This window comes from Gorilla gorilla, chromosome 20, assembly GCF_029281585.2.
Source record: "Gorilla gorilla gorilla isolate KB3781 chromosome 20, NHGRI_mGorGor1-v2.1_pri, whole genome shotgun sequence".
Classification (NCBI taxonomy): Eukaryota; Metazoa; Chordata; class Mammalia; order Primates; family Hominidae; genus Gorilla; species Gorilla gorilla.
In genome coordinates this window covers 46,376,170-46,403,382 of record NC_073244.2, presented here as the reverse complement: position 1 = coordinate 46,403,382, position 27,213 = coordinate 46,376,170, and the positions used below count along the sequence as shown (strand labels likewise).

At 50.3% G+C, this 27,213-nt stretch overlaps 1 protein-coding gene across 8 annotated transcripts; it reads right to left on the bottom strand.

Annotated features, from left to right (window-relative positions):
* Positions 1-73: 73 nt before the first annotated feature.
* CD22 (CD22 molecule) lies at positions 74-27,003 on the bottom strand. Of its 8 annotated transcripts, none has more exons than XM_055368974.2 (14): positions 26,359-27,003; positions 18,200-18,241; positions 14,510-14,881; positions 11,083-11,388; positions 9,346-9,612; positions 8,936-9,199; positions 6,231-6,488; positions 5,763-6,026; positions 5,404-5,667; positions 2,496-2,592; positions 2,295-2,370; positions 1,709-1,827; positions 1,195-1,279; positions 76-864 (listed from the first exon to the last, which is right to left on the bottom strand). In XM_055368974.2, the coding sequence occupies exons 1-14, from the start codon at positions 26,408-26,410 to the stop codon at positions 733-735; spliced, it is 2,598 nt and encodes an 865-aa protein (XP_055224949.1). In that variant the 5' UTR covers positions 26,411-27,003; the 3' UTR covers positions 76-732. The 8 variants fall into 8 exon arrangements, with proteins under 8 accessions (XP_063557304.1, XP_055224949.1, XP_018871401.2 ...); XM_019015856.3 differs by lacking the exon at positions 26,359-27,003 and adding an exon at positions 15,360-15,528 and having other exon boundaries at positions 77-864; positions 14,510-14,887; positions 18,200-18,549; XM_063701232.1 differs by lacking the exon at positions 26,359-27,003 and adding an exon at positions 15,360-15,507 and having other exon boundaries at positions 77-864; positions 14,510-14,887; positions 18,200-18,549.
* Between the last annotated feature and the right edge of the window lie 210 nt (positions 27,004-27,213).

The window sequence follows — 27,213 nt, the reverse complement described above, 5'->3', positions numbered from 1 at the left end:
CCATTTCCTTCCCCCCAGGCCCCATGAAGACTTTCCCCTCTCCTCATCCCCACTCTGACTCCACAGACTGAAAAGAGTTCACTGGTTCTTTGAAGTGGCATCTGAGCCATTTTTATTGTGAGCTCTGTCTCCCTGGCAGGTTAATCCACACCAGTGTGTCCATCTCAAACCCGGAGTCCCCGGAGTCAAGGGGCTGCTGTTACATACGCCTCCCCGTGCAATGCCTCACTTCCAGAGGAGAAGCCAGGCCAGGACTGGGCCCCTTCCTACTTCATTTCTGTCCTTTTCTGGGCTTTCCCTCAGAGGCAGAAACTGGGCATAATATTCGTGAGTGGGGATGTCAGATCAGGGGTAGGGGGCCAGAGAGATGGAGAAGGGAAGGAAAAATAATGACGAGCAGATCCCAGGAGGGACACAAGCAGCTGGGGGTGGAGATGGCCAGTGGCCGTGGTGGGGGCAGGGGGAGGTGTGCATGTCAGGGCAGGTATTTAGATGGATTTCTGGGTAGCAAGGAGAGTGGAAGAGAACAGGGGGCAGGAGTTTTGGAGGTTTGGGGTTACCCTCACCGAAAAGACTGGCTCTGAGCCAGGCACAAGGTTCTCTGCAGTGAGTGTGTGTGTGTGTGTGTGTGCACATGCGCGCAGGAGGAAGCCATGTGGCGGTGTCTGGGGAAACTCTGGGACTTCCCTGGCCCCCGCTGCCCCCAGCGCCTCCGCTGCAGCCTGTCCGGTGTCAATGTTTGAGGATCACATAGTCCACATTTTCTTGTGCCTGAGGCCGCTCCCCGACCCCAAACTGAATCAGCTCTGAGTAATGAATCCCCTCATCTTCTGAAAAATCTGGAATGACGTTCTCATAGTCGCCCTGAGAAAACCGCATGGTGGTCAGCCTGGCCCCACTGTCGCCAGCCTCCACCGCCGCTTTTCTCCGCATTCTCTCCTTCATTCCACCCGGGGGCCCAAAAGCCCAGGCGGGTGTCCTCGTGTCAGGAAACTGGCTGTGGCCAGCATCCAGGACCCGGAGGTACCTGCCTGGCTCTGGCCAGCTCTGCCGGAGCAACCGTCTCCAACACCCAACCTCTGCCACCACGGATGCCTACCCAACTCCTTCCTATGTGGGACCCACCGCTGAGGCCAGGCCCTGTCCCCAGCCTTCCACAGCCCCTCTGGGGAGACCTGGGGAGACCCTCCTTACCATTTGGCGCTTGTGCAACACTGAATAAGTGACTGTGTCATCGCAGTCTGGGGGAGGGCTCTGCATCTCTGAGGTCTCTGCATCTCTGAGAGACAGGGCAGATAGACGACCACGCATGAAGCATCTCCCATGAACTCTCCTCCCTCTCAACACCCAGAGCCCCCAACAGCACCCCAACCTCAGCCCCTTATGTAAAACCTGCGGCCTCCCCAGTGCCCAAAGCTCACAGTAGGAGCTCGTGCAAATGTGCGTGGAGGGAGTAGGCGTGGGTGTGTATACGAGGTCTTGATCTTTGTGATAAGAACGGACTGGGCATGTGTGCTGCTGACTCGAAGGAGCAGGTCCACTTCCGGAGACTGGCCCTTACCCCGAGGCTTGTTGCTGAGCGGGAATGAGGCAGTGCGTGTATCAGGGTGCCTGGCATGGGCCTGGCACAAAGAGGGCAGGCGGGACAGAGCTTTTCCTCCCGCCTCCCTCCCAGGGTGCAGGGTCACCCTCCTGGTACCCTCAGTACCCAGTTCGTGGTATGTTCGTCTCGGGAAAGCGCAGGGTGGTGTAGCTAATGCCATCTTCCATCATTGGATTGTAGCATCCCAGGGAGTGGGGGCCTTCAGAGAGGGGGGCCCTTCTAACCTGGGAGGGAGACGAGGATGAAGTGCTAACCACCTGTTCCCCAACCCTCGTCCCCTTCCCTGGCCTCTGACAGCCCAGGTCTCCTCAGAGGACATTTTATCCCCTTCCTTCACCTTGTTTCCCCACTCAGCTTCACAGTCTGCCTCATGCCTACTCTTTTTTTTTTTTTTTTTGAGGCAGAGTCTCAGTATGTCGCCCAGGCTGGAGTGCAATGGCGCAATCTTGGCTCACTGCAACCTCTGCCTCCCAGGTTCAAGCAATTCTCCTGCCTCAGCTTCCCGAGTAGCTGGAATTACAGGCATGCACCATCACGCCCGGCTAATTTTTAAAATATTTTTTGTAGAGACAGGGTTTCACCATGTTGGCTACGCTGGTCTTGAACTCCTGACCTCAGGTGATCCACCTGCCTCAGCCTCCCAAAGTGCTGGGATTACAGGCATGAGCCATCGTGCCCAGCCCCATCCTACCTTTTTATTCCTCACAAAGAAGCTCTGGCCGCTGGAATTCTCCTGAAGCCCCTGCTGGCTCTGTGTCCTCTTCCAACTGAGAAATAAAGGCACATGTGTGAGGGTCAGGGACTCCACAGGCTGGAGGCTTCGAGATGGAGCAACTGGACACAGGCCTCTGCCAAGGGAGAGAGGAGGTGGTGGGGGGTGGCAGGAGCTCACCGTCGCTGGAGCTTGAGCCCACAGATTGCCAGGATGAGGATGGCCAGGCAGGACCCGAGTCCCACAGCCACTCGCCTGCCAATGGTCTCCGGGCTATCTGGGTGGAGAAAGGAGAGACCTTAATCAACTGAGGGGCCAGCTCTCCCTGGCAGCCTTTGCCTGGAAGGCATCCTGGACTTCTCTCTGCAGCCAGACTCGTCCTTCTCCCCTGCATGCATGCAGGGGTGCAGAGGAAGAGGGTGACAACGGCCCCTGCTTGCTCTGGGCCTCCCTTTAGGAATAAGGCACTAATTCTCCTGAGGAGCTGCTTTTCCCACAGACGTGGCACACCCAGAGCCTGTGACCCGCACCCGCATAAATGGGTGCAGCTCTTCGCGGCAGTATAGCTGTGTGATCAGCTCTGAAAGTGCACCTGTCTTCCACCCAGCAATTCCACATGGGAATGCATCTTGCAACTGTCCTTGCAGGCGTGCCCAAAACAAGAGGCTGCAGAGCCAGGCCCTGAAGAGGGCACTGGGAGGAGGATGTATGCAACCTTCATACGCGAGGACTCCATGGCCCCAGGAAAAAGAGGAGGCTCTCAGGCTGTCTGCAAAGGGGACACCCAGGGAACAATGGTTTTATATAATGGGATGTGTCTATTACATTTCCACATAACATGTTTCAGATGTTTTCCTTTGGGCTTCGGCCGTGCTGGTGAGGGTTCCCTAGATTGACTGATTGATTGATTGAGACAGTCTCGCTCTTTCACCCAGGCTAGAGTGCAGTGGTGAGATCTTGGCTCACTGCAACCTCTGCCTCCCGGGTTCAAGCAATTCTCCTGCCTCAGCCTCCCGAGTAGTTGGGACTACAGGTGCGCACCACCACACCCAGCTAATTTTTGTATTTTTAGTAGAGATGGGGTTTCACCATTGGCCAGGCTGGTCTGGAACTCCTGGCCTCAAGTGATCCACCCACCTTGTGGCCTCCCAAAGTGCTTGTGGCCACCCACTTTGGCCTCCCAAAGTGCTGGGATTACAGGCGTGAGCCACTGTGCCTGGTCAGGTTCCCTCAATTTAAGGCCATGTTTCCAATTATTAATCTGAAAAAGTACAATAAATTAATTAGGTATCTTCTGTATGCTTTCAGACTCTTTTTTGTTGTTGTTATTGTTTTGTTTTGTTTGTTTTAAAAATTTTTTTTGGTATTTTTTGTAGAGATGAGATCTTGCTATGAGGTGTGGGCTATGTTGCCCAGGCTGGTCTCAAACTCCTGGGCTCAAGTGATCCTCCCACCATGGCCTCTCAAAGTGTTGGGATTACAGGCATGAACCACCATGCCCAGCCTCCAGACTTTAGACACTCTGTGTATGCATAGATACAGAACAATGTCCAAACAGTATTATTACATGGAAAAAAGCAAAGAAAATTCCCAGGCAAAGTGTGAGCTCTGCCTCGTCTGTGTCATGAGGAAGGGTATATAGGCACAAACCTCTGTGTGTGAATTGTGCGTGTGAAAAATACCCCTGGAGGAGATAGGAAGACTGTGTGCAGTGAGATGGGAAGACTGTGTGCAGTGAGGACCTTTGGTGGGGATGAGAGTTCTCAGGGATCAAGAGTGAGCCGCGTCTGTCTTTCCACTATTTACCCTTTCATGCTTACATTTTATTTTTTTACCAGGTGCTTGTATGATCTGTTTAAAAACCACTCAAGTTTACTACTGTGGAGGCCGAGGCAGGAGTATCACTTGAGCCTAGGGGGTCGAGGCTGCAGGAGCTGAGATTGTGCCACTGCACTCCAACCTGTGCAACAGGGTGAGACCCTGTCTCAAAAAAAAAAAAAAAATCGGCCGGGTGCGGTGGCTCACGCCTGTAATCCCAGCACTTTGGGAGGCCGAGGCGAGCAGATCACGAGGTCAGGAGATTGAGACCACGGTGAAACCCCATCTCTACTAAAAATATAAAAAATTAGCCGGGCATGGTGGCAGGCGCCTGTAGTCCCAGCTACTCGGGGGGCTGAGGCAGGAGAATGGCATGAACCCGGGAGGCGGAGCTTGCAGTGAGCCGAGATCACGCCACTGCACTCCAGCCTGGGTGACAGATCGAGACTCCGTTTCAAAAAAAAAAAAATCATTTATGTTTTAAAAGATAAAAACAAGGAGCCTGTCAGGGTTGAGAGAGACGGAGTAGTCAGAGAGAGAGAGACAGGGACCCAGTAGGAGCTCAGGACTTCTGGAAGGTGGAGCAGCCTGAGAGGGGACCCTAGAGGGAGGCAGGAGAGACTGCAGGGGAGGTAGAAAAAGAGAGACTGGTGACGCAGGACAAGACGACTCCTCCAGCACAGCGGCAGATGGCCTGGAGCATGGGGTGTGAATGGGAAAGGGGACAGTGAGGTGGGGAAGAAGGGGCCAGCTGGTCTGGAAGGCTTTTCGGGAAGTCACTGGAGCAGACAGGGCCAGAGAGGAGCCTGAGAGGAAACAGGGAGAGGCACAGTGGCTCATGGCTCTAATCCCAGGGCTTTGGGAAGCTGAGGCAGAAGGGTCACTTGAGGTCAGGAGTTTGAAACCAGCCTGGTCAACATAGTAAGACCCCATCTGTACAAAAATGTAAAAATTAGCCGGATGTGGTGGTGCATGTCTATAGTCCCAGCTACTCAGGAGGCTGAGGCGAAAGGATTGCTCGAGCCCAGGAATTGGAGGCTGCAGTGAGGTGTCATTATGCCCCTGCACTCCAGCCTGGGTGACAGAGTAAGACCTTGTCTCTATAAGAAGAAGAAGAAGGAAGAAGAAGGAGGAGGAAGAGGAGGAGGAGGGGAAGAAGAGGAGGAGGAAAAGAAAGAGAGAAAGAAAAGGAAGGAAGGAAGGAAGGAAGGAAGGAAGGAAGGAAGGACTGACCACCACCAAGAAGAACAAAGGCAGGAAGAGGCCTTACAGTAGACGTTGAGGGTGCTGAGAGGCGAACGGCCCTTGCCAACACTGTTGGTCCCCTGGCACCAGTAGGCACCCGAGTGCTGGACCTTCACCGGCTCCAATCTCAGCTTCTGGCTGTGGTAGGGGAGGCTTTGGTTATTCCAGTCAAACCAGGTGTAGTGGGAGACGGGAGGGTTGGCGTCGCTCTCACAGGTCAGGGTTGCACTCTTCCCCTCCATCACTTGGTCCCCCGGGCTCATGGACACACGCAGCCTCCTGGGTGCATCTGCATGGCGGGCAGGGGGAGGGGGTGCGAAGTCACTACCAGGCAGGCCACTGGTCCCTTCTCTGCTCCACTCCCAGCCTCCGGCCCTCACTCACACAGCACTTCGAGTGTCCAGGCCTTGGACGCTGTCTGTCCTATGGAGTTGTTCACCCAGCAGCTGTAACTCCCAGCATCTTCTGGGGAGATGGAGTCAAAATTCAGCTGGCTTTCTTTCCCCAGAAGCCTGCCATTTTTCTCCCAGAAGAACTGGACTTCTTTGGGGTGGCTGCTTGAGAAGTCACATTGGAGGCTGACCGAGTTTCCAGAGTGAATCTCGGAAAGGGGCTTGATTTTCCGGACCCTCACGTCTCGGGGGGCATCTGGAGGGCAAGGGTCCCAAGCTGACCTCTCCGCTCCCTGACCCTTTTGCTGTCCCCAGGCCTCCCCTCCCCTTGGCCCTGACGCCGGGCTCCTGTCCCTCAATTCTGTTGAAGACACTGGCCCGGGCTCCGGCCTCGTCGCCTTCATCCCCTCATCCCAGCCGGGCCACCTCCCAGATCCCCCTGCCTAGCCCAGGGACTCACACTGGACATTCAGGGCGACAGGGGAGGCCCACGAGCACCAATTGTTACAAGCTGCGCAGGCGATGGTTGTGTTGTCCCAGCCAATGTTTTGGATCTTCAGCACCCCAAGCGATGGCTCCTCCCAGGTGCCATGGGCTTTCCATTCATACCGGGTAACACTGGGGTTACTGGAATTGTAGTTACAGGAAAGGGTCACTGTGTCTCCTTCTCGAATCGGCGTGGGGTTTTGAATCACCGTGGTCACCTTCTTGGGAGGATCTGGAAGAAAACCAGAGAGGTGAGTAAAGAAAAGCCAGCTGTCCACAGTACCCCTTCCCTCCTGCTTCCTCTTCTCCCGCTACCTGTCCCGGGCATCTGCACAGGTCCTAAATTAATCAAAGGGGGGCTTGTGCGTCCTTCCTGCATCTGTGTGAGAACCGAAACCCTGCCCTGGCTCTCTGGCCTGGCTGTGGTTTGGTGCAGGGGTTCAGGGCACAGCGCTGAAGCCAGACGGCTGCTGAGAGGTGCACGGGCATGGGCTGCAGGTCTCAGTTTACACGTCTGTCAAATGGGGTCCTGAGGCCGGGCATGGTGGCTCACGCTTGTAATTTCAGCACTTTGGGAGGCCGAGGCGGGCAGATCACCTGAGGTCAGGAGTTCGAGACCTGGCCAACACAGCAAAACCCTGTCTCTACTAAAAATTTTAAAAATTAGCTATGCATGCTGGTGCATGTCTGTAGTCCCAGCTACTCAGGAGGTTGAGGCAAGAGAATCGCTTGAACCCGGGAGGTGGAGGTTGCAGTGAGCCGAGATCAAGCCACTGCACTCCAGCCTGGGCAACAGAGGGAGACTCCATCTTAAAAACAAGAGGCAGTGCGGGGTGGGTGGGGGGTGGGTCGTGAGAGTTCCTAACCTCCTGGGAATTGTTTCAAGAAGGAAATGAGATGACTCCCTTAGAGGAGAGTGTGGCGTGTGGCAAACACTCCACAAACATCACCGTGGCTGCTGTGGTCGCGCATCCAGCTGTCTGAGATGCTCAGGATTTGGGCACCCCTGTCCTGTTAGCACATATGACATCTCAGGGTCCAAGGATCGAGCTTATGTGTTCTTTTTGTCCTGTGCTCTACATGGTAACAAGATTCACTGTGTTAAAAGGGTCTTACAATGGAGAGGTAATGAGACAGTTTGCCCCAGTTCTCATTAAAAATTTCAAGATCTCTCAAGACTCAGCCACTGCCTAGGGACGCTAAGTCTCTGTGTCCCTCATGGAGTCCTGGTATCTTGCAGTTAATTATTCTTTTTTTTTGGAGACAGAATCTCACTCTACCCAGGCTAGAGTGCAGTGACATGATCTCAGCTCATTGCAACCTCTGCCTCCTGGGTTCAAGCGATTCTCCTGCCTCAGCCTCCCAGGTAGGTGGATTTCAGGTGCCTGCCACCATGCCCGGCTAATTTTTTGTATTTTTAGTAGAGATAGGGTTTCGCCATGTTGGCCAGGCTGGTCTCGAACTCCTGACCTCAGGTGATCTGCCCACCTTGGCCTCCCAAAGTGCTGGGATTACAGGCATAAGCCACCATGCCTGGCCAATCCATTCTTTTTTTTGAGACAAGGTCTCACTCAGTCACCCAGGCTGGAGTGCAGTGGCGTGATCACAGGCTCACTGCAGCCTCGACTTCCAGGCTCAGGTGATCCTCCCACCTCAGCCTCCTGGGTAGCTGAGACTACAGGCATGCATGACCATGCCAGGCTAATTTTTTTGTAGAGATGGGGTTTTACCATGTTGCCCAGGCTGGGCTTGAACTCGTGGCCTCAAGTGAGCTGCCTACCTTGGCCTCCCAAAGTGCTGGGATTACAAGTGTGAGCCACTGTGCCCAGCTCACACCTATAATCCCAGTCCCAACATTTTCTTTTTCTTTTTGAGACCCAGGTCTTGCTCTGTCACCCAGGCTGGAGTGCAGTAGCAGGAACATAGTTCAGTCTGCAGCCTTCACCTCCTGGGCTCAAGTGATTCTCCCTCCTCAGCCTCCCCAGTAGCTGGGACCACAGGCACGCACCACCATGCTCAGCTAATTTTTGTATTTTTTTGTAGAGATGGTATCTCGCTGTGTGGCCCAGGCTGGTTTCAAACTCCTGGGTTCAAGAGACCCTCCTGCCTCAGCCTCCTAAAGAGCTGGGATTGCAGGCGGGAGCCACTGCACCTGGCCTCATTCATTCAACAAGCATCTACAGGCCGGGCGCGGTGGCTCACGCCTCTAATCCCAGCACTTTGGGAGGCCGAGGCGGGTGGATCACGAGGTCAGGAGATCGAGACCATCCTGGCTAACACGGTGAAACCCCTTCTCTACTAATAGTACAAATAATTAGCCGGGCGTGGTGGCGGGCGCCTGTCATCCCAGCTACTCAGGAGGCTGAGACAGGAGAATGGCATGAACCCGGGAATGCGGAGCTTGCAGTGAGCTGAGATTGTGCCACTGCACTCCAGCCTGGGAGACAGAGGGAGACTCCATCTCAAAAAAAACTAAAACACAAAAAAACAAGCATCTACCGAGCACCCTCCATGAGCCAGGCCCTATGCTAGGAGCTGAGACAGCAGCTGTGAACAGGAGACCCTGGCTGCTCCTTGCTCTTGACTCCAGGACCCCGGAATGCCCTGCACCCCATCTGCCTTCCCCGTTCCCCGTGTCCATCTTCTCTCCCTAGAACCAGAGGCTCCGTGGCTACTCACACTGGACATCCAGCTCAGCTCCCGGGCCCCTCTGTCCAGTACCAAGAATGTTTTCTGCCACACAGGAATAAGTCCCAGCATGCCAGGGGAGGATCTTTGGGATGTGGACTTTCTCCTCTGTCCTTCCCTGCATTTCTTTCCCATTGTGGTACCACGTGTAATTTGTTGGAAGAGGATTGGCCAGTGACATGCAAAGAAACTCGACTTCACTTCCCTCCACAGCCGGTGAGTGGAGGATCTGAACCGTGGAAGGTTCCGGGGCATCTGGAAGAGGGGGCAGAGGCGAGTGGAGGGGTGAGGAGAGCACCCCCAACCTGTGCACACGGCCCCGAGAGCCCCCGTGGCTCCCCTCTCGGGGTCCACCCCTGCTACCTCCCTGCCTGGCCTGTCCCCAGCTCCGAGGGGCTCACACTGCACTTGCAGGAACACTTCTGCCGACCTTTCCGGGCCCACGTCATTGGAGACCTGACAGTAGTACTTCCCACTCTGGTCCTTGGTCACTTCGCTCAGGTTTAGCGTGAGTGTATTCTGCTTCTTCAGCGAGGTCCCATCCTTGAGCCAGGATACCGTCGTGTACATCGGGTTGCTGCTGCTGACCTCGCAGGTCATGGTCACAGAGTCCCCCTCCCTCACTATGGCATCACTGGGAGTGACCTTGATCTCCAACTTCGGGGTGTCTGGAGGAGCAGAGGGGCAGTCAGGGAGGGGGCGGGGAATTCTCAGAGGGTGGAGGGTGTGGAAAGTGCTTTTATTCTGACAAAGCCATGGCCTGCCAGTCCCTTCACCCAGGTGATGGTCACAGCCTCCTAACTCGGCTCTCAGCTTCCCCCTCCCACTTCCTCTACTTGTTGGTCTCCACCAGCAGCACGAAGGGTTCCTAACACCATCCACCAGACCTCGCCAATCCTGCTGGAAACCACGAGCGGGTTCCGTGCTTTGCATAGAATCCCAAACCCTCACCTCGGCCCTCGGGATCCAGAGTCCTGCTCCATCTCCTGCCTCCTGTCCTACCATGTGGCCCTCAGAGGTGGTGAACTTCAGCCTCTGAGGTCGTCCCACCCAGTTGCTGCCTCAAAGCTTTGAACCTGCTCTTCTCTTTCCCTGAAATCCTCCTCTCGCAAATATTTGCCGGCCTCAGCCACTCCCTCCGTTCCAGTCAGCTTAAGTGCTCACCTTCTTTTCTTTTTTTTTTTTTTTGAGATGGAGTCTCGCTCGTCACCCAGGCTGGAGTGCAGTGGTGCGATCTCAGCTCACTGCAAGCTCTGCCTCCTGGGTTCATGCCATTCTCCTGCCTTGGCCTCCCAAGTAGCTGGGACTACAGGCGCCCGCCACCACGCCTGGCTAATTTTTTGTATTTTTACTAGAGATGGGGTTTCACCATGTTAGCCAGGATGGTCTCGATCTCCTGACCTTGTGATCCCCCTGCCTCGGCCTTCCAAAGTGCTAGGATTACAGGTGTGAGCCACCGCGCCCGGCCTAAGTGCTCACCTTCTTAGAGAGGTTTCTCTCCATCACTCCCCTCTCTCGGCCTTATTTTTTTCCTAACACACATATCACTACCTACAATAGTGTTGTATATTTCTTTGTTAACATTGCTTTGTTCCAGATTCTAATGTCTTGGCTCATGCTCTGTATTTCTTTGTTAATCCATTTGTTGTCTGTCTCTTTCACTGCAGTGCTGGCTCTGCGTGGGGCAAGAGCTTTGCTCACTGCTGCACCCTGCCCACCACCCCATGCCCCCCATTGGCAGCCGTAATAAGGCCTGGTACCTAGTAGGTTCATGATACGTATTTATTGAATGAATGAGGCACAAGACAATGATGCGAAAAAAATCCCCACCAAGAGGGGAACAAAAAGACCTAACCAGATAATCCCCAATTCATGTCATGGCTTGAGGATGGACCGTTTTATTCTGTTAGGCTAGAGCAAATCTTTTTCCCGAAACACCAGGGCTGACAAGGCGGCGTGACCAGGGCTGGAGGATGCCACCGTCTGTGCAGGCTTCCCCATGCCCTGGGTGCGTGCCCCGCGGGGCTGGGGAGAAAGTGACACAGACCTTGCCCTGGGGAGAAGATGACACAGACCTTGCCCTGGGGAGAAGGTGACACAGACCTTGCCCTTCCCACAGGCATGTCGGGGAGACTCACGCTTCACGTTCAGCTGCACCGTGTCATTGGAGAGGAACTTCCCATCTGCATCCTGAAGCTGGCAGGTCACAATCTTCCCATGGTGACTCCACTGTGGGGAGAACTTGAGCTCGCTCCGGGTGAAGACAGACTTGATGGTCAAGGAGGTCGAGGTGACAGCAGCCTGCCTCATTGGAACCCCCTCTAGGAGCCACTGCAATTGGATCGGATACCCATAGCAGGAGAAATTCAGCAAGCAGGTCAGAGTGACTTCCTGGGACTCTTGAATTTCTGGAGGGAGCTGGATATGAGGTGGAAAAGGCCTTTCTGCAAAAGAACAGAGCCCGTGCTGGAGCCTGGGGGACTGAGGACGTGAGCGTACACCTGGCTTTAGATGTCCTGTCCCAAATCACCCCTCAGGAACCCCTTGCCACTTCATTCCACCTCTCTCCAGTCCTGCTTTGTTTTTTTGTTGTTATTGTTGTTGTTGTTGTTGTGTTGTTTTTTTTTTGAGATGGAGTTTCCCTCTGTCACCCAGGCTGGAGTGCAGTGGCGCGATCTTGGCTCGCTGTAACCTCTACCTCCCCAGTTCAAGTGATCCTCCTGCCTCAGCCTCCCGAGTAGCTGGGATTACAGGTGCCCACCACCACACCCAGCTAATTTTTTGTATTTCTAGTAGAGACAGGGTTTCGCCATGTTGGCCAGGCTGGTCTTGAACTCCTGACCTCAAGTGATCCTCCCGCCTTGGCCTCCCAAAGTGCTGGGATTACGGGTGTAAGCCACCACACCCGGCCTCTTTTTTTTCTTTAGAGACAGGGTCTTGCTTTGTCACCCAGGCTGGAGTGCAGTGGCGCAATCCTAGCTCACTCTAGCCTCAACCTCCTAGGCTCAAGCAATCCTCTCACCTCAGCCCCCTGAGTAACTGGGACTACAGGCATGTGCCACCACACCTAGCTAGTTTTTTAAACATTTTGTGTAGAGACAGGGTCTTGCCATGTTACCCAGGCTGGTCTCAAACTCCTGGGCTCAAACGATCCTCCGATCTCAGCCTCCCAAAGTGCTGGGGTTACAGGCAGGAACCACTGCACCCAACTCGGTCCTGCTTTTCTCCACTTTGAATCACTTTTGCTCACCCAAAATCCCCTCTGAAAGGCCTTGACCACACTAAACCTCCTTGGGAACTGTAATCTACTTTTCTTTCATGCTCATTGCCGGATGTCTGCTTTCTGAATGATTGCAAAGTTCTATTCCCACCACCTCACCACCTCTTTTTTTTTTTTTTTTTTTTTTTTTTGAGACAGAGTCTCGCTCTGTCGCCCAGACTGGAGTGTAGTGGCGTGATCTCAGCTCACTGCAAGCTCCACCTTCCGGGTTCACGCCATTCTCCTGCCTCAGCCTCCTGAGTAGCTGGGACTACAGGCGCCTGCCACCACGCCTGGCTAACTTTTTGCATTTTTAGTAGAGACAGGGTTTCACTGTGTTAGCCAGGATGGTCTCGATCTCCTGACCTTGTGATCCGCCTGCCTCGGCCTCCCAAAGTTCTGGGATTACAGGAGTGAGCCACCGTGCCCGGCCTATTCCCACCACCTCTATGTGAATTGTATCAGTTTAGTTCACAGACTTTTCAGCTTTGACAAACTTGTGTTACTTTCATGGCTTCCTTCAGTATTGCAGACATCCACGCACCATATTCCTTCAGTGGAGTAGGTCTGTGTGCACCCAGCCTCAGCTCTCCCCAAGGCTGGACCACCTCCTTCAGACAGCGGGGTCTGAAGTTGCATTGCTCACCCCAAATTTAAGGCTGCTCAGAACTGCCCATCCGGGAAACGGTGTGGAACGGAGTGACCACACTCCCTGTGGCAGGGGCCCCCCACACCTGTGTTTGATGGGTCAAAGCCACCCCTACATGTGCAGCGCTATAACTGAACCTATGTTATAAAAATTATAAGATGTTCGTTTTACTTCTTTTCTTTTCTCTTTGTCCTTTCCTTCCTCCATGCATGATTAGTTACGTTTGGTCATTTCAGTAGCAGGTAACCATTAATTCACTCATAATTGTTTAACTTACATCCTGACTCCCTGGCAGCTGCCTGCAAGATAAATGAACTTGTCTCTCTTTCAAAGAACAATGATCCTTAGGTCACACAGACCTCCTTGATGACATCCAGAAATTTGATGAGCCGAGGGGCACAACAGCTTTGACGACTGGGAGGTCACCTCCTGCACACCTACTTTACTCATAAAAGCCCCCACTAATGCTCAAAGTCAGGTCAGATTTGAGAGTTTCTCTCTTCTGTCCCCTTGCTTTGGCTAAATTAACTAATCCTTTCTCAGCTTCTAAGCACTGAGGTGTCAGTGTTTGGCTGACTACGCATCGGGAGCTCAAACCTGGCCTTTGGGGTTCAACAACAGTGTCATCTGACCTTGAAGAGCTCATGAGAACTTGCCATGAACATTAACATGCTGGGAGATTTCACTGGAAAATCTAGATTTCCATCGTCTCTTGAAAAATCAGAAGATCAGGCCGGGTGCGGTGACTCATGCCTGTAATCCCAATGCTTTGAGAGGTTGAAGCAGGAGGATTGCTTGAGGCCAGGAGTTCAAGACCAGCCTGGCAACATAGCAAGACCCATTTCTACAACAAATTAAAAAGTTAGCTGGGCATGATGGCATGCACCTGTGATCCTAGCTACTTTGGAGGTGGGAGGATTGCTTGAACCCGGGAGATCAAGGCTGCAGTGAGCTGAGATCACGCCACTGCACTCCAGCCTGGGTGATGACAGTGCGAGACCCTGTCTCATAAAAAGGGAAAGGAAGGGGAAGGGGAAAAGAAGAGGAAAAAAAGTAAAACAAACATTTTATGATTTTTATAACACAGGCTCAGTTATGGCACTGCACATGTAGGGGTGGATTTGACCCATCAAACACAGGTCTGGGGCCTCTGCCCTAGGGAGTGTGGTTACTCCGTTCCACACCCAGTTTCCTCTATAGGGAGCTCTGAGCAGCCCTAAGTTTGGGGTGAGCGATGCAGCTTCAGACCCCAATGTCTGAAGGGGGGCGGTCCAGCCTGGGGGAGAGCTGAGGCTGGTTACATGCAGACCCACCCCACTAAAAGAACGCGGCGCTTGGATGGTTCCAGTACTAAGGCCAAACACGAGTTTGTCACAAAAGCTGAAAAATACATGGTGAGAAAGAAAGAGGGAAAGATCAGGAGATCCGATAACTTTGGAATCCAGGTCCCAGAGGGGCAGGAACTGAGGGTCAGATGGGACATCCGAGGTCCCGCAGCTCTGTCTAGTGCTGCTGCATCGCCATCGTCATCCGCTGGCGTCCCCTGCCTGAGCTCTGCAGGAAGCTCGGTTTGTGAGCTCTGTGCCAGGAGTCAGGTATTTCCTGCCTCCCACTCACCCCTGCCCAGAGCAGAGGACCCACTCCCCGAAGGCCTTACCAGAGACATTGAGGTGTATTCGTTCCATCCATTTCTCAGTCTTGGACTCCATCCTCAGCCCCAGCTGACCACTGTCATTGACGTGCACCGGGTGGATACTCAGTGTGCAGTTCTTTTTCTTGTCTCCCAGGAATTGCACCCTTTTCTGCTCAGAAGGAACCTTCCCATCCTTTGTGCTTTCATAGAGTCTTGTCCCATCAAACTTCGAGGTGTTCTTGTTATACTCAGGATTGTGGAACAGGATGAAGCTTTCCAGGTCACCATCTAGGGCTCTGTAGGTGCAGGGGATCCAGACGCAGGCCCCCTCCCAGGCGTAGAGGGTTTCAGGGTGCTCAAAAGCCCATTTACTTGAGTCACAGAAAGCCAAGTATTCTAGAACTCACCACAGTGATCAGAAAGCATTACTGAGGGGGCATGAGAGCCTTCTTTTAAAAATTATTCTTTATTTTAAAATTTGTTTAATTTTTTATTCTTTTTAGAGATAGGGGTCTTGCTATGTTGTCCAAGCTGGCCTTGAACTCCTGACCTCAAGTGATCCTCCCACCTCAGCCTCACAAAGTGCTGAGATTTCAGGCATGAGCCGCTGCACCCAGCAGAGCGCTTTCTAAAGACTAAAGAATTCCCTCTGAAGATAGTGGGAGAAATACAGAGATACACAAAGACAGCAGGATGCAATGAGAGAAGTGTATGTATATATGGGAAACATATATATTTGTATGTACATTTATCTATACACACAGCTGCCCCCACCCTACCCTATGTTGACGCCTCTCTGCCTGGGTCTTTCCTCCTCCTCCAGTGCCCACTGACATCCCAGAACCCCAGTACTAGCCCAGGCCACAGTCCTTACCCAGGAGCAGGAGCCAGGGGCCGAGGAGATGCATGGTGTCGTGTCTGGGTGCAAGCCTGAGCAGGGGAGAGTTTGTCTTTGAGCCATCTGGCCGCTTACTTCTTCCACGTGGCTTTTCTTGCTCACCCATTGAGCTCCGACCCTTCCCCTGGATCCGGGAGGACCGGGTCTGGTTGCATTATGGGAACGTGGCATTTGGGATGCTCACGGAGTTCTTTCTTTTTTTTTGAGACAGAGTCTTGCTCTGTCTCCCAGGCTAGAGTGCAGTGGTGTGATCTCCACTCACTGCAACCTCTGCTTCCCAGGCTCAAGCGTTTCTCTGGCCTCAGCCCCCCAAGTAGCTGGGTAAAGACAGGTGCCACCACGCCTGGCTGATTTTTGTATTTTCAGTAGAGATGGGGTTTCACCATGTTGGCCAGGCTGGTCTTGAACTCCTGATCTCAGGTGATCTGCCAGCCTTGGCCTCCCAAAGTGCTGGCACTACAGGTGTGAGCCACCACTCCTGGCCGGGAGTTTTTTCTGAGTGTGCTGTGCCTCTCCTTCAAACTGAGAGCCCTGTGGGGGCAGCCTCTCTCTCTTCCCAGAACTCCTTCCTTTCTTCCTTCCTTCCTCCCTTGCTTCCTTTTTCCCATCCATCCATTCATCCATCTCTAATTTTATAAACTTCCTGCCTGGCTCGCAGGCTTTGAGTGGCACCAGACCACTGAGTGCTTTGAATGCCAGGCCCCGGGTAACGTGGAGCTCTCTCTGGTGCTACTCATCAAGGATTATACTCAGGGACAGACATGGTCAAAACTTGGTTTGAAAGACCAGGTAAAAAGGAATTCTAAAACCAGTAACAAAGTATGGGTGAGCCAGGCGCAGTGGCTCACACCTGTAATCCCAATACTTTGGGATGCCAAGGCAGGCAGATCACTTGAGGTCAGGAGTTCAAGACCAGCCTGGCCAACATGGCAAAACCCCATCTTTACTAAAAATGCAAAAAATTAGCCAGGCGTGGTGGCGTACACCTGTAATCCCAGATACTCATGAGGCTGAGGCAGGAGAATTGCTTGAACCCGGGAAGTAGAAGTTGGAATGAGCCGAGATCATGCCACTGCACTCCAGCCTGGGCGACAGGGCAAGACCCTGTCTCAAAAAGATAAAAAATAAACTAAAAATGTACAGAGCTGGTCAAACAAAACCTATCTGTGGGTTAGGTTCTGCAACTGTTGCCCATCTTTCTCTCTTTCTCTGCAATGAGCTTGTCCTCTACCATCCCTGACCTCTGCATAGAGTTATATTTACATAGAGTTAAATTTAAGTCCCAATTTACATGATCATGGCCCTCCGTGCTGGCCCCCGGAGACCCCGAAGGATGTGACAGCAGAGTGTGTCTCCGGTCTCAGCACCAACCCAAGCCCCTCCCACTCACCTGCCAACATTTCACATGCATCAATGTTCCTCTCTCTGTCTGTTTATCTCCTCGGGCCACATGGCTCATGCCAAGGGCTGCTGGGTGTCTGTTCATGGGTGTGGGGAAAGCTAAGCTGCTTGCCCACAGCAGGAAGGGGGTCTGGCCGGGGCTAAGCATGAATTTGGAGTGCAGGGTCTGAAGCTGAGGCAGATTCCCCAGGCAGAGCTGACATCAGCCCTGCAGGTACTCATCATGTCACATGCAAAAAACATCTTCAAGGTCACATACACTTGAGAAAGGCAGGGTAAAAGAGTTAAGTAAGATTCTTTTTTTTTCTTTTGAGACAGAGTCTCATTCTTCTGTCGCCCAGGCTAAAGTGCAGTGGTGTGATCTCAGTTCACTGCATCCTCTGCCTCCAGAGTTCAAGTGATTCTCCTGCCTCAGCCTCCTGAGTAGCTGGGACTATAGGCATGTGCCACCACGCCCGTCTGATTTGTTTGTTTGTTTGTTTTAGTAGAGATGGGGTTTCACCATGTTGGCCAGGCTGGTTTCAAACTCCTGACCTCAGGTGATCCCCCCAACTTGGCCTCCCAAAGTGCTGAGATGACAGGCGTGAGCCACCGCACCTGGCTTAAGTAAGATTCTTTACTGCAGGACTTTAAAAACCTTTCAGTAAACTCTATCTACACCATTAATCTCTAGACATGGGGATTAGAGTATAGTATAATACATTGTCCATACTTCTTTGGCCATGGGATCTATTTTACATGTTCCATAAAAAACTTAGCAGGGTTGCAGAGCCAGAGTTCTTTGAAATCCCCTTAAGGTTACCTAAGGGGTAACAAGGGCTGTGGCAAGGACTAGACTCCGTTCCCTGCAGCCAACACTTGCCTCCAGGAGCCGGGCCATTGTCCCTCCTCTGCCAGCACCCTCCAGCCACACCCTGCTCTGGGACGGGCTGGAGCATCCCAGCATGAGTGGGAGATGGGCGCCTCCAGAGCAGGGCTGTGTGCTGCCTCAAGGAGCTCCAGGAGTCTCTGGAGCACAGGAGTAGGGCCCCAGGCCCGGGAATTGGAAGGCTGAGGGTGGGGTGGAGGTTAGGGACAGCAGTTATTATGCACAGAGGCTCAGGACAGGGCCATGCTGTCCAGACCTCCTCAGTCCAGGCCTGTTGAGGGCCTTGCAGAACCTTGGGGCTGACCTCTCTGGCTCCTTCTTCCCTCCTGGGCATCCAATAACCTACCCTACTCTCAAAAGACTCAGCAGGCCTGGCAAGGAGGATGCTCAAGACAGGGGTCTGTCTGCAACCTGTTGTAACACCGGTAAGAGAGAGCCAGGGAGGTCCCCGCTGTGTTCCCAGCTCTGGGAGGTATGCCTGGCCCATAACTGCTGTTCCGTAATAACTTGCTTGTTGAATGCAAAATAAAAGCAAAATGATTTTTACCTGTTTCCGCGTGTCTTCCCTCTTCAGGGACCCTGGCAGCATCTGAGAGCAAAAGGAGAAGTACAGTAAAGTCTCTGGTGACAGAGGTTTCCCCTCCATGGCCACACCCCCTGCTTCTCTATGGCTCTGAGGGGGACCAAGCAGCACCGTGATCTGGGGAGTGGGGAAAAGAGACGATTGAGGGGGATGCGGGCTCGGAGTCAGATCGGAAGACTCGAATACGTATGGGCAGTTCTTCCTTCCAGTGTATGGGTTTGCAATATCAGATCAGTTTCAGAATGGGCTCCTCCACAACTCCCCCTCTACCCAGCTCTCAGGAAATGCGAATGACTCAAGCCAAGCAGGAGAACTGCAGCAGGCTGAAAAAGGCACAGGCCTACCTGAAAGTATTTGTAGTTCAGTGACACCATCCAGTTATTACCATTTCCACTCTTTTCATCATAGGCATAAATGGTGGGGAATCTGACCACCTACACTGAAGTCCCCAAGGGTTGAGGGAGGAGCACATAGATATTGAGGAGGAAAAAGATATCTCGGCCGGGTGCGGTGGCTCATGCCTGGAATCCCAACACTTTGGGAGGCTGAGGCGGGTGGATCACTTGAGGTCAGGAATTCGAGACCAGCCTGGCGAACATAGTGAAATTCCGTCTCTACTAAAAATACAAAAAATTAGCTAAGCGTGTTGGCAGGCGCCTGTAGTCCCAGCTACTCAGGGGGCTGAGGCAGGAGAATCACTTGAGCCCAGGAGGCGGAGGCTGCAGTGAGAAGAGATCACACCACTGCAGTCCAGCCTGGGCGACAGAGTGAGACTCTGTCTCAAAAAAAGAAAAAAAAAAAAGAAAGAAAGGAAGAAAGAAAAAGAAAAGATATCTTGTAGGACTGGGCGTGGTGGCTCATGCCTGTAATCCTAGCGCTTTGGGTGGCCAAGGCGGGTGGATTGCCTGAGCTCAGGAGTTCAAGACCAGCTTAGGCAACATGGTGAAACCCCATCTCTACTAAAAAAAAAAAAAAATCCAAAAATTAGCTGGGTGTGGTGGCGGGCGCCTGTGGCCCCAGCTACTCAGGAGGCTAAGGCAGGAGAATCACTTAAGCCCGAGAGGCTGAGGTTGCAGTGAGCAGATCGCGCTGTTGCACTCCAGCCTGGGTGACAGAGCCAGATCCTATCTCAAAAAAACAAAAAAACAAAAAAGATATCTTGTAGGAAGTGTTATTGAATGGAGAGTCTTTAGGCTGAAACCTCATCACCTTTATAATCCTGTAGCCAGCGAGTGTCTCAGGAGCAGAACAGACAGCATTGGAAGCCATGCACATCCTACAGATGAAGAGGGATGCGCTGAGAGGTCCTCACTCCAGCACCACTGCCCTCTGTGGGCAGCTGGCCATAGGGAGGGAAACAGAGAGAGGGAAGAACACCTTCTTCCAAAAGCACTGATAGGGCTGGGTGTGGTGACTTACGCCTGTAATACGCTTTGGGAGAGCAAGGCAAGAGGATTGCTTAAGGCCAGAAGTTTGAGACCAACCTGAACAACATAGCAAAACTCTGTGCGGCTAGTCAACAAAAGCAAAAAATGAAAAGTAGCTGGGCATGGTGGCGCGTGCCTGTGGTCCAAACTACTTGGGAGGCTGAGGCAGGAGGATCGCTTGAGCCTGGGAGTTCAAGGCTGCAGTCAGCCATGATAGCACCACTGCACTCCAGCCCAGGCAACAAAGTAAGACCTTGTCTCAGTAAATAATAAATAAATAAAATGAACAAAAAGCAGTGATGTTCTGGAAAGATGGAGTAGATGTGTTTATTTATTCTGCCAAGTATAACTGAAAACCTTGAACGTGACAAGACAAGCATAAGAAGACTGAAAGATGGAGAGAAGCAGACTGGTTAGGGACCTCGGGACTTAAGGAATAGTGGTGAATTCCCTGGGATTTCTCTTTGCCTCATATATATCAGGCTGAATACTGGAGAAGCCAACAACTGAAAATGCCAAGGGGCACAAACAAGAAAAAGTCCCAAGAAAACAAGTTCTAGCAAAACTATGCTTTTCTAGCCAAAGAACGAGGAAAGGGGCATCCTAGAAAGACAGAGCTCTTTTAGTCCATACCTGCTCTGCTCCATCCAAGTTCCATCATCACCCTTGTCAGCAAAGGCTGGATGGAAAACCTAGACATTCACCTTCACCAGGCTGTAACAAAGAACCCTAGGCCACTCCCATACTCAGCCAGAGTGATGCCAGAGTTGGAGCTGGGACCCTCCTCTCCACTGGGATCACCCTCCCCCGATGCGGTGTTGGTGGAAACCATCTGGGCAGCCTGGACATCCACTGCCACCCCAATGCAGAAATGAGGCATTCCACCCGGCCCCATTGGAGTAGTGTCAAAGGGGGCCTGGTGGAGAGTTGGGACTTTCGCCACCACTCAGTGGTAACAAGAGTCCCCCTCTCTCTGCCACACACAGTGTCAGTGAAAGCCACATAGGGAGCAGTAATGAAGCAACCCTCCCACTCCCAGCCAGGGAGTTGTCATGGATTCCTAGTGGGGAACCTGAACTTCTACCCTTACCAAACAATAACATGGAGGCCTCATCTCTCCCAACCCCCCAGGTTCAGGAAAGGCTGGATGGAGAACCTGGACTTTTATCCCTGTCTGGAAGCAATCAGGCAGTGCCCTACTTTATTTCGCTGGAGCAGTATAAAGGGAAGCCCACTAAAACAAAATATTTAAAGAAGATCCAGAATCTTATAACACAGTGCCCAGAATATCCTGACTTCAATGGCAAATCACTTGTCATACTAGGAATCAGCCATTCTCAAACTGAATAACAAAAGATAATTAACAGACACAAACATCAAGACGACACAGATGTTAGAATTATCTGACAAAGATTTTGGAGCAGCCATCATAAAAGTGTTTCACTGAGAAATTATAAATGTGCTTGAAACAAATAAAATAATAAAAAGTATCAGCAAAGAAATAGAAAATACAAAGAAGAACCAAATGGAAACTTTAGAACTAAAAAATACAAGAGCTGAAATAAAAACCATAATGGATGGGCTCAATAGCAGAATGGAGAGTATAGAAGAAAGAAGCAGTGAAACAAAACGTATAACAATAGAAATTACCCATTCTGAAAAATGGAAAGAAAATAGATGAAAGAAAATGGAACAAAGCCTCAAGGACATGAGTAACTATAATAAAAGAAGATCTAACATTTTGTCATTGAAGTCCCAGAAGGGGAGGAAAAGGAGGGTGGGCCTTAAAAAAATATTCCAAGAAGTAATGGCTGCAAATTATCTTCATTTGACAACATACACACGGAACATATGTCTACAGATTCAAGAAGCTGAGCGCATCACAAACAGGATAAACCCAAAGAAATTCATGCCAAGACACATCATAGTCAAACTTCTAAAAACAAGAGGCAGAGAAAATTCTCGAAAGCAACCACATAAAAATGCAAAAAATTAGCCAGTTGGGTGGTGCATGCCTGTAGTCCCAGCTACTCAGGAGGCCAAGGCAGGAGGATCACTTGAACCTGGGAGGCGGAGGTTGCAGTGAGCTGAGATCCTGCCACTGCACTCCAGCCTGGGCAACAGAGCGAAACTCTGTCTCAATTAAAAAGTAAAATAAAATAAAAACAAAAAACCTCTGGAAGATAACATAGGAGAAAATCTGTGAGACCTAGAGCTTGATGAAGTGTTCTTAGACATGACACCAAAGGCATGATCCCTAAAAAAATCAATCCAACTTCATCAAAATTAATTTTTTTTTGCTCTGTAAAAGACCTAGTTAAGAGAAGGAAAAGACAAATTACAGACTAAGAGAAAATATTTGCAAACCACATATCTGACAAAGGACTCCTATCTAGAACAAACATATAAAGAACTCTCAAATTCAACATAGAAACACTACATAAAAAAATCAAATCATCCAATTAGAAGATTGGCAAAAGATATAAAGAGAAATTTCACCCAAGGGGATATATGGATAGAAAATAATTATCTAAAAAGATATTCAACATCACTAGCCTTTAGACAGGTTAAGACCACGATGAGATACCACTACTACACATCTATAAGAACAGCTAAAATAAAAGATAGCATCAAATACTGGAAAGATGTACGGAAACTAAATCATTTATATATTGCTAGTGTGAATATAAAATTGTCCAGCCACTCTGGAAAAAAGTCTCAAAACAGTTCCTCCAAAGATTAAGCATAGAATTACCATACACTCCTGCATCTCCACTCTTACATATATAACCAAGAGAAATAAGAACATGTTCACCCAGAAACTTGAACACAAATGTTTACAGCAGCATTATTCATGAAAGCCAAAAAGCAGAAACAACCCACATGTCCATGAAGAGATGAATGAATAAAGAAAATATGGGAGACCTAAACAATAAAATATTATTTGATAATAAAAAGGAATGAAGTACTGATAGATACTACAACATGGATGAACTTTTTTTTTCGAGACCGAGTTTCACTCATTGCCCAGGCTGGAGTGCAGTGGCGCCATCTCGGCTCACTGCAACCTCTGCCTCCCGGGTTCAAGCGATTCTCCTGCCTCAACCTTCTGAGTGACTGGGATTACAGGCATCCGTCACCACACCCAGCTAATTTTTCATATTGTTAGTAGAGACGGGGTTTTACCATGTTGGCCAGACTGGTCCTGAACTCCTGACCTCAGGTGATCCACCCGCCTTGGCCTCCCAAAGTGCTGGGATTACAGGCGTGAGCCACGGCGTCTGGATATGGATGAACTTTGAAAACATTAAGTGAAAGAAGCCAATCGCAAAATGTCACATATTGTATGATTCCATTCATGTGAAATATTCAGAAAAGGCAAATCTGTAGAGACAGAAGTAGATGTAGTGGTTGCGTAGGGCTGGGGTGGGGTGGGGAAGGTGAGAGGAAATGAAGAGTGACTGCTAATGGATGTGAGATTATTCTGGGGTGATGAAATGTTCTAAAACTGGTTGTGGTGATGGTTGCATAATTCAGTGAATAGACCCAAAACCATTCAATTGGACATTTTACATGGGTGTGTTTTATGGTATGTGAATTATATCTCAGCAAAGCTGTTATATATGTAGTATATATGTAATATATAACAGCTTTATATACAGCTTTAACACACATATGTGTGCATATATGTGTGTGTATGTACATTGTGTGTGTGTGTGTGTATATATATATATATATATATATATATAAAATAAAAATCAGGCTGGGCACGATGGCTCACACCTGTAATCCCAGCACTTTGGGAGGCAAAGTGGATCACCTGAGGTCAGGAGTTCGAGACCAGCCTGGCCAACATGGCAAAACCCCATCTCTACTAAAAATACAAAAATTAGCAGGCATGGTGGTGTGCGCCTATAATCCCAGCTACTCAGGAAGCTGAGGCAGGAGAGGCACCTGAGCCCAGGAGGCGGAGGTTGCAGTGAGCTGAGATCCCACCACTGCACTCCAGCCTGGGCAACAGAGTGAGACTCTGTCTCTAAATAAATAAATAAATAAATAAATAACAGTCCAATTAGAAAATAGGCAAAAGACATGATGACATCTTTCCCTGAAGAAGGTATATAGAAGGCAAATAAGCACATGAAAAGATGTCTCACATCACCAGCCATTAGTGAAATGCAAATTGAAACCCATGACAAGATACCGCTTTAGAACAGCTAAAATTAAAAAACCAATAATGACAACACCAAACACTGGTGAGGATGCCGTGAACTTGAAACATTCACACACGACTGGTGGGGATGCAAAGTGGTCCAGCTACTCTGGAAAACAGTTTGCCAGTTTCCTGAAAAACTAAACAAAATATACCTACCAGATGACCCAGCAATTGCACTCCTGGGCATTTTATCCCTAAGAAATGAAAACGTATGTCCACATAAAAACCTGCACACAATTATTCACAGCAGCTTTGTTTGTAATAGCCAAAAACTGGAAACAGGCCGGGCGTGGTGGCTCACGCCTGTAATCCCAGCACTTTGGGAGGCCGAGGTGCGTGATCACCTGAGGTCAGGAGTAATCTCAGCATTTTGCGAGGCCAAGGAGGGCGATCACCTGAGGTCAGGAGTTCGAGACCAGCCTGGCCAACATTGTGAAATCCTGTCTCTTCTAAAAATACAAAATGAGCTGGGCGTGGCGGTACATGCTGGTAATCCCAGTGTAAACAGTAAAGTAGAAGTTCCTTTTCAAAGAGACTGTCCTCCCCATCTAATTAAGAACAAATAGTAACTTCTCTTAGAAGCAAAATTTATTCAAAGACCTGTGCTAACATTCTTAAATATCTACTAGCCGTAATAAAAAAATCAATGTACTTTATGTTCTTAGATCCTACAATTTAGCCTAAAGATTTGCCCTAGCATGCTTATACTAGTCCAAGAAAGCATTAAGTCAAAGCCTGTTCCTCTTCCTTATTTAGAAATGTTTTTACTTTTCTCAGTATTCCACGTTACTTTCTCCTTCCTTTGTTCTCCTCTGCCTTTGCCTCTTTTAAAAAGTTCTAAGTTGCTAGCCAACCCAGACAAATACAGAATCTGAGGTCCCGTTTCAGCCAATAGAAACCAGACACAGCAATAAAGTAGATGCATCAAGTTATAAACGACCCTGTCTCCTTTGTTCAGTGTACTTTTGTAGCAAAACTGCTAGCGAGTATACCCTTTCTGCAGAAAGTAAAAATAGCCTTGCTGAAGAAATTAAATTTACGTTAAAGTGCTATTTCTTTACAGCACCAAAAATCAAGCATTTCTAACACAAGCTACTCGGGAGGCTGAGGCAGGAGAATTGCTTGAACCTGGGATGCAGAGGTTGCAGTAAGCCGAGATCACGCCATTGCACTCCAGCCTGGGCAACAAGAGCGAGACTCCATCTCAAGAAAAAAAAAAAAAAGCAAAACCAAAAACTGGAAACAACCAATACATCCTTCACTAGGTGAGTGGCCTAACAGATTATGGTACATCCATGCCATGGAGTACTATGCAGCAATAAAAAGGAGTGAGATATGAAGAGGATACAGGCAACAACTTGGATGATTCTGAAGAGTGGTACAGAGAGTGAAAAAAGCCAGTCTCCAAGGATCACATGTGTTACAACATTCTTTTTGTTTGTTTGTTTTTTGAGACGGAGTTTTGCCCTTGTCCCCCAGGTTGGAGTGCAGTGGCTCGATCTCGGCTCACTGCAACCTCTGCCTCTAGGGTTTAAGTGATTCTTCTGCCTCAGCCTCCCGAGTAGCTGGGATTAAGGTGCCTCACACCATGCCTGGCTAATTTTTGTATTTTAGTAGAGATGGGGTTTCACCATGTTGGTCAGGCTGGTCTCAAATTCCGGACCTCAAGTGATCCACCTGCCTTAGCCTCCCAAAGTGCTGGGATGACAGGTGTGAGCCACCACACCCAGGCATAACATTCTTGAAATGACAAAATGATAGAGGTGGAGAAGATGAAAAGTTGCCAGGGGTTAGGGATGGTAGGGGAAAGTGTTTGACTATGAAGGGAGTAGCACAAGGGAGGTCTTTGTAGTAACAGAATAATTCTGTATCTGGACTGCAGTTGTTGTTATATACATCCAGATGTGATAAAATGACATAGAACTGTACACACACATTATACCAATGTCAAATTCCTGGTTTTGATATTGTCCTGAATGACTTAAGAAGTAACCATCAGGGGATGCTGGGTGAAGAGCACACCAGACTTCTCTGTTCTATCTTTGCAACTTCTGTGAATCTATACTTATTTAAAAAAAAAAAAAATTTAAGACAGAGTCTCGCTCTGTCACCCAGGAAGGAGTGAAGTGGTGTGATCATAGCTCACTGCAGCCTTGAACTTGAGGTGGGCTCAAGTAATCCTCAGCCATCTGAGTAACTAGAACTACAGGTACCAGCCACCATACCCCGTTAATTTATTTTTTATTTTTTGTTGAGTCGGGGTCTCACATTGCCCATTCTGGTCTCCAACTCCTGTCCTCAAGCAATCCACTTCCTCAGCCTTCCAAGATGCTGGGATTATAGGCGCCAGTCACCGCACCTGGCCGTATATTTTTATTTTTTTAATCCCAGCAATCTCAATGGGGGACTCCAGGCCAGGTGGCCAGGTCCCAAAGGTCTCAGGGAGGGGACCCTTTGGGGCTTGAATTCCTGCTCCTCACCTAGAAGGAGTAGCTGAGGTTTCTGCCGGCCATGGCACCAGGTGTAGCTCATAGTCTTGTAACAGGAGGAGATTGGGCTTGTGGACGTGTCTTGATTTCTGGAGGCCAAGGGCTGCGTGGAGAAGGCAAGGGAGGAGGAGCAGGACTCCTGAGAATGCAGCCTCGGCGCTTTCACTCTTCCTCCCCGTTCCTCCAAACAGGTCGTTGGTCTCCTTTTTTGGTGACTTGACTGTCACCCCTTTACCAGGGAAGCAGTGAAAGCAGGCAACTAACAGAGTCCCTGTGAGCCCTGGGTGGCTACTCCCTGCCTGGCTATGTCCCCCTCACCCCCCAACCTCTGCCCAGGATGGTAAGACGGGGAACAATGATAGTGCCTTCCTCACCGGGCTGGTGACAGCACACACACGACACACTCAGCAACCCACACATCCCATGACAAGCATGTGGTAAAAAGACCTGGGTTTCAGTCCCAGGTCTGCCATGTGTTTGTTGTGACATCACCTCAGTTTCCCTCCCAGGGTGATAATAAGATTGCTGTTACGACTTCAGGGCTATGCTGTGACAGGTCCCCAGCCCCTACAGCACTTTGCATAGTGGCTGCTATGGAACGGGCTCTCTGTAAAAGTGAGCTGTCATTATTCCAGACATTGTCACTTACGCTGCTGACCCAGCACTCCCTGCAGACATTAATTCACCCACCTCTGGCTACTCAGCCCTAGCCTGAGCTTCACAGAGAGGCCCTTTGGGACTAAACTGTCATTTCCTTCCCGCTCCCCAGGCAGATCGAGCTCTAGGGTGGGAAGGGGCCTTTGGCTCAGCTGCTGCCAGACTTCTCTGTTCTATCTTTGCAACTTC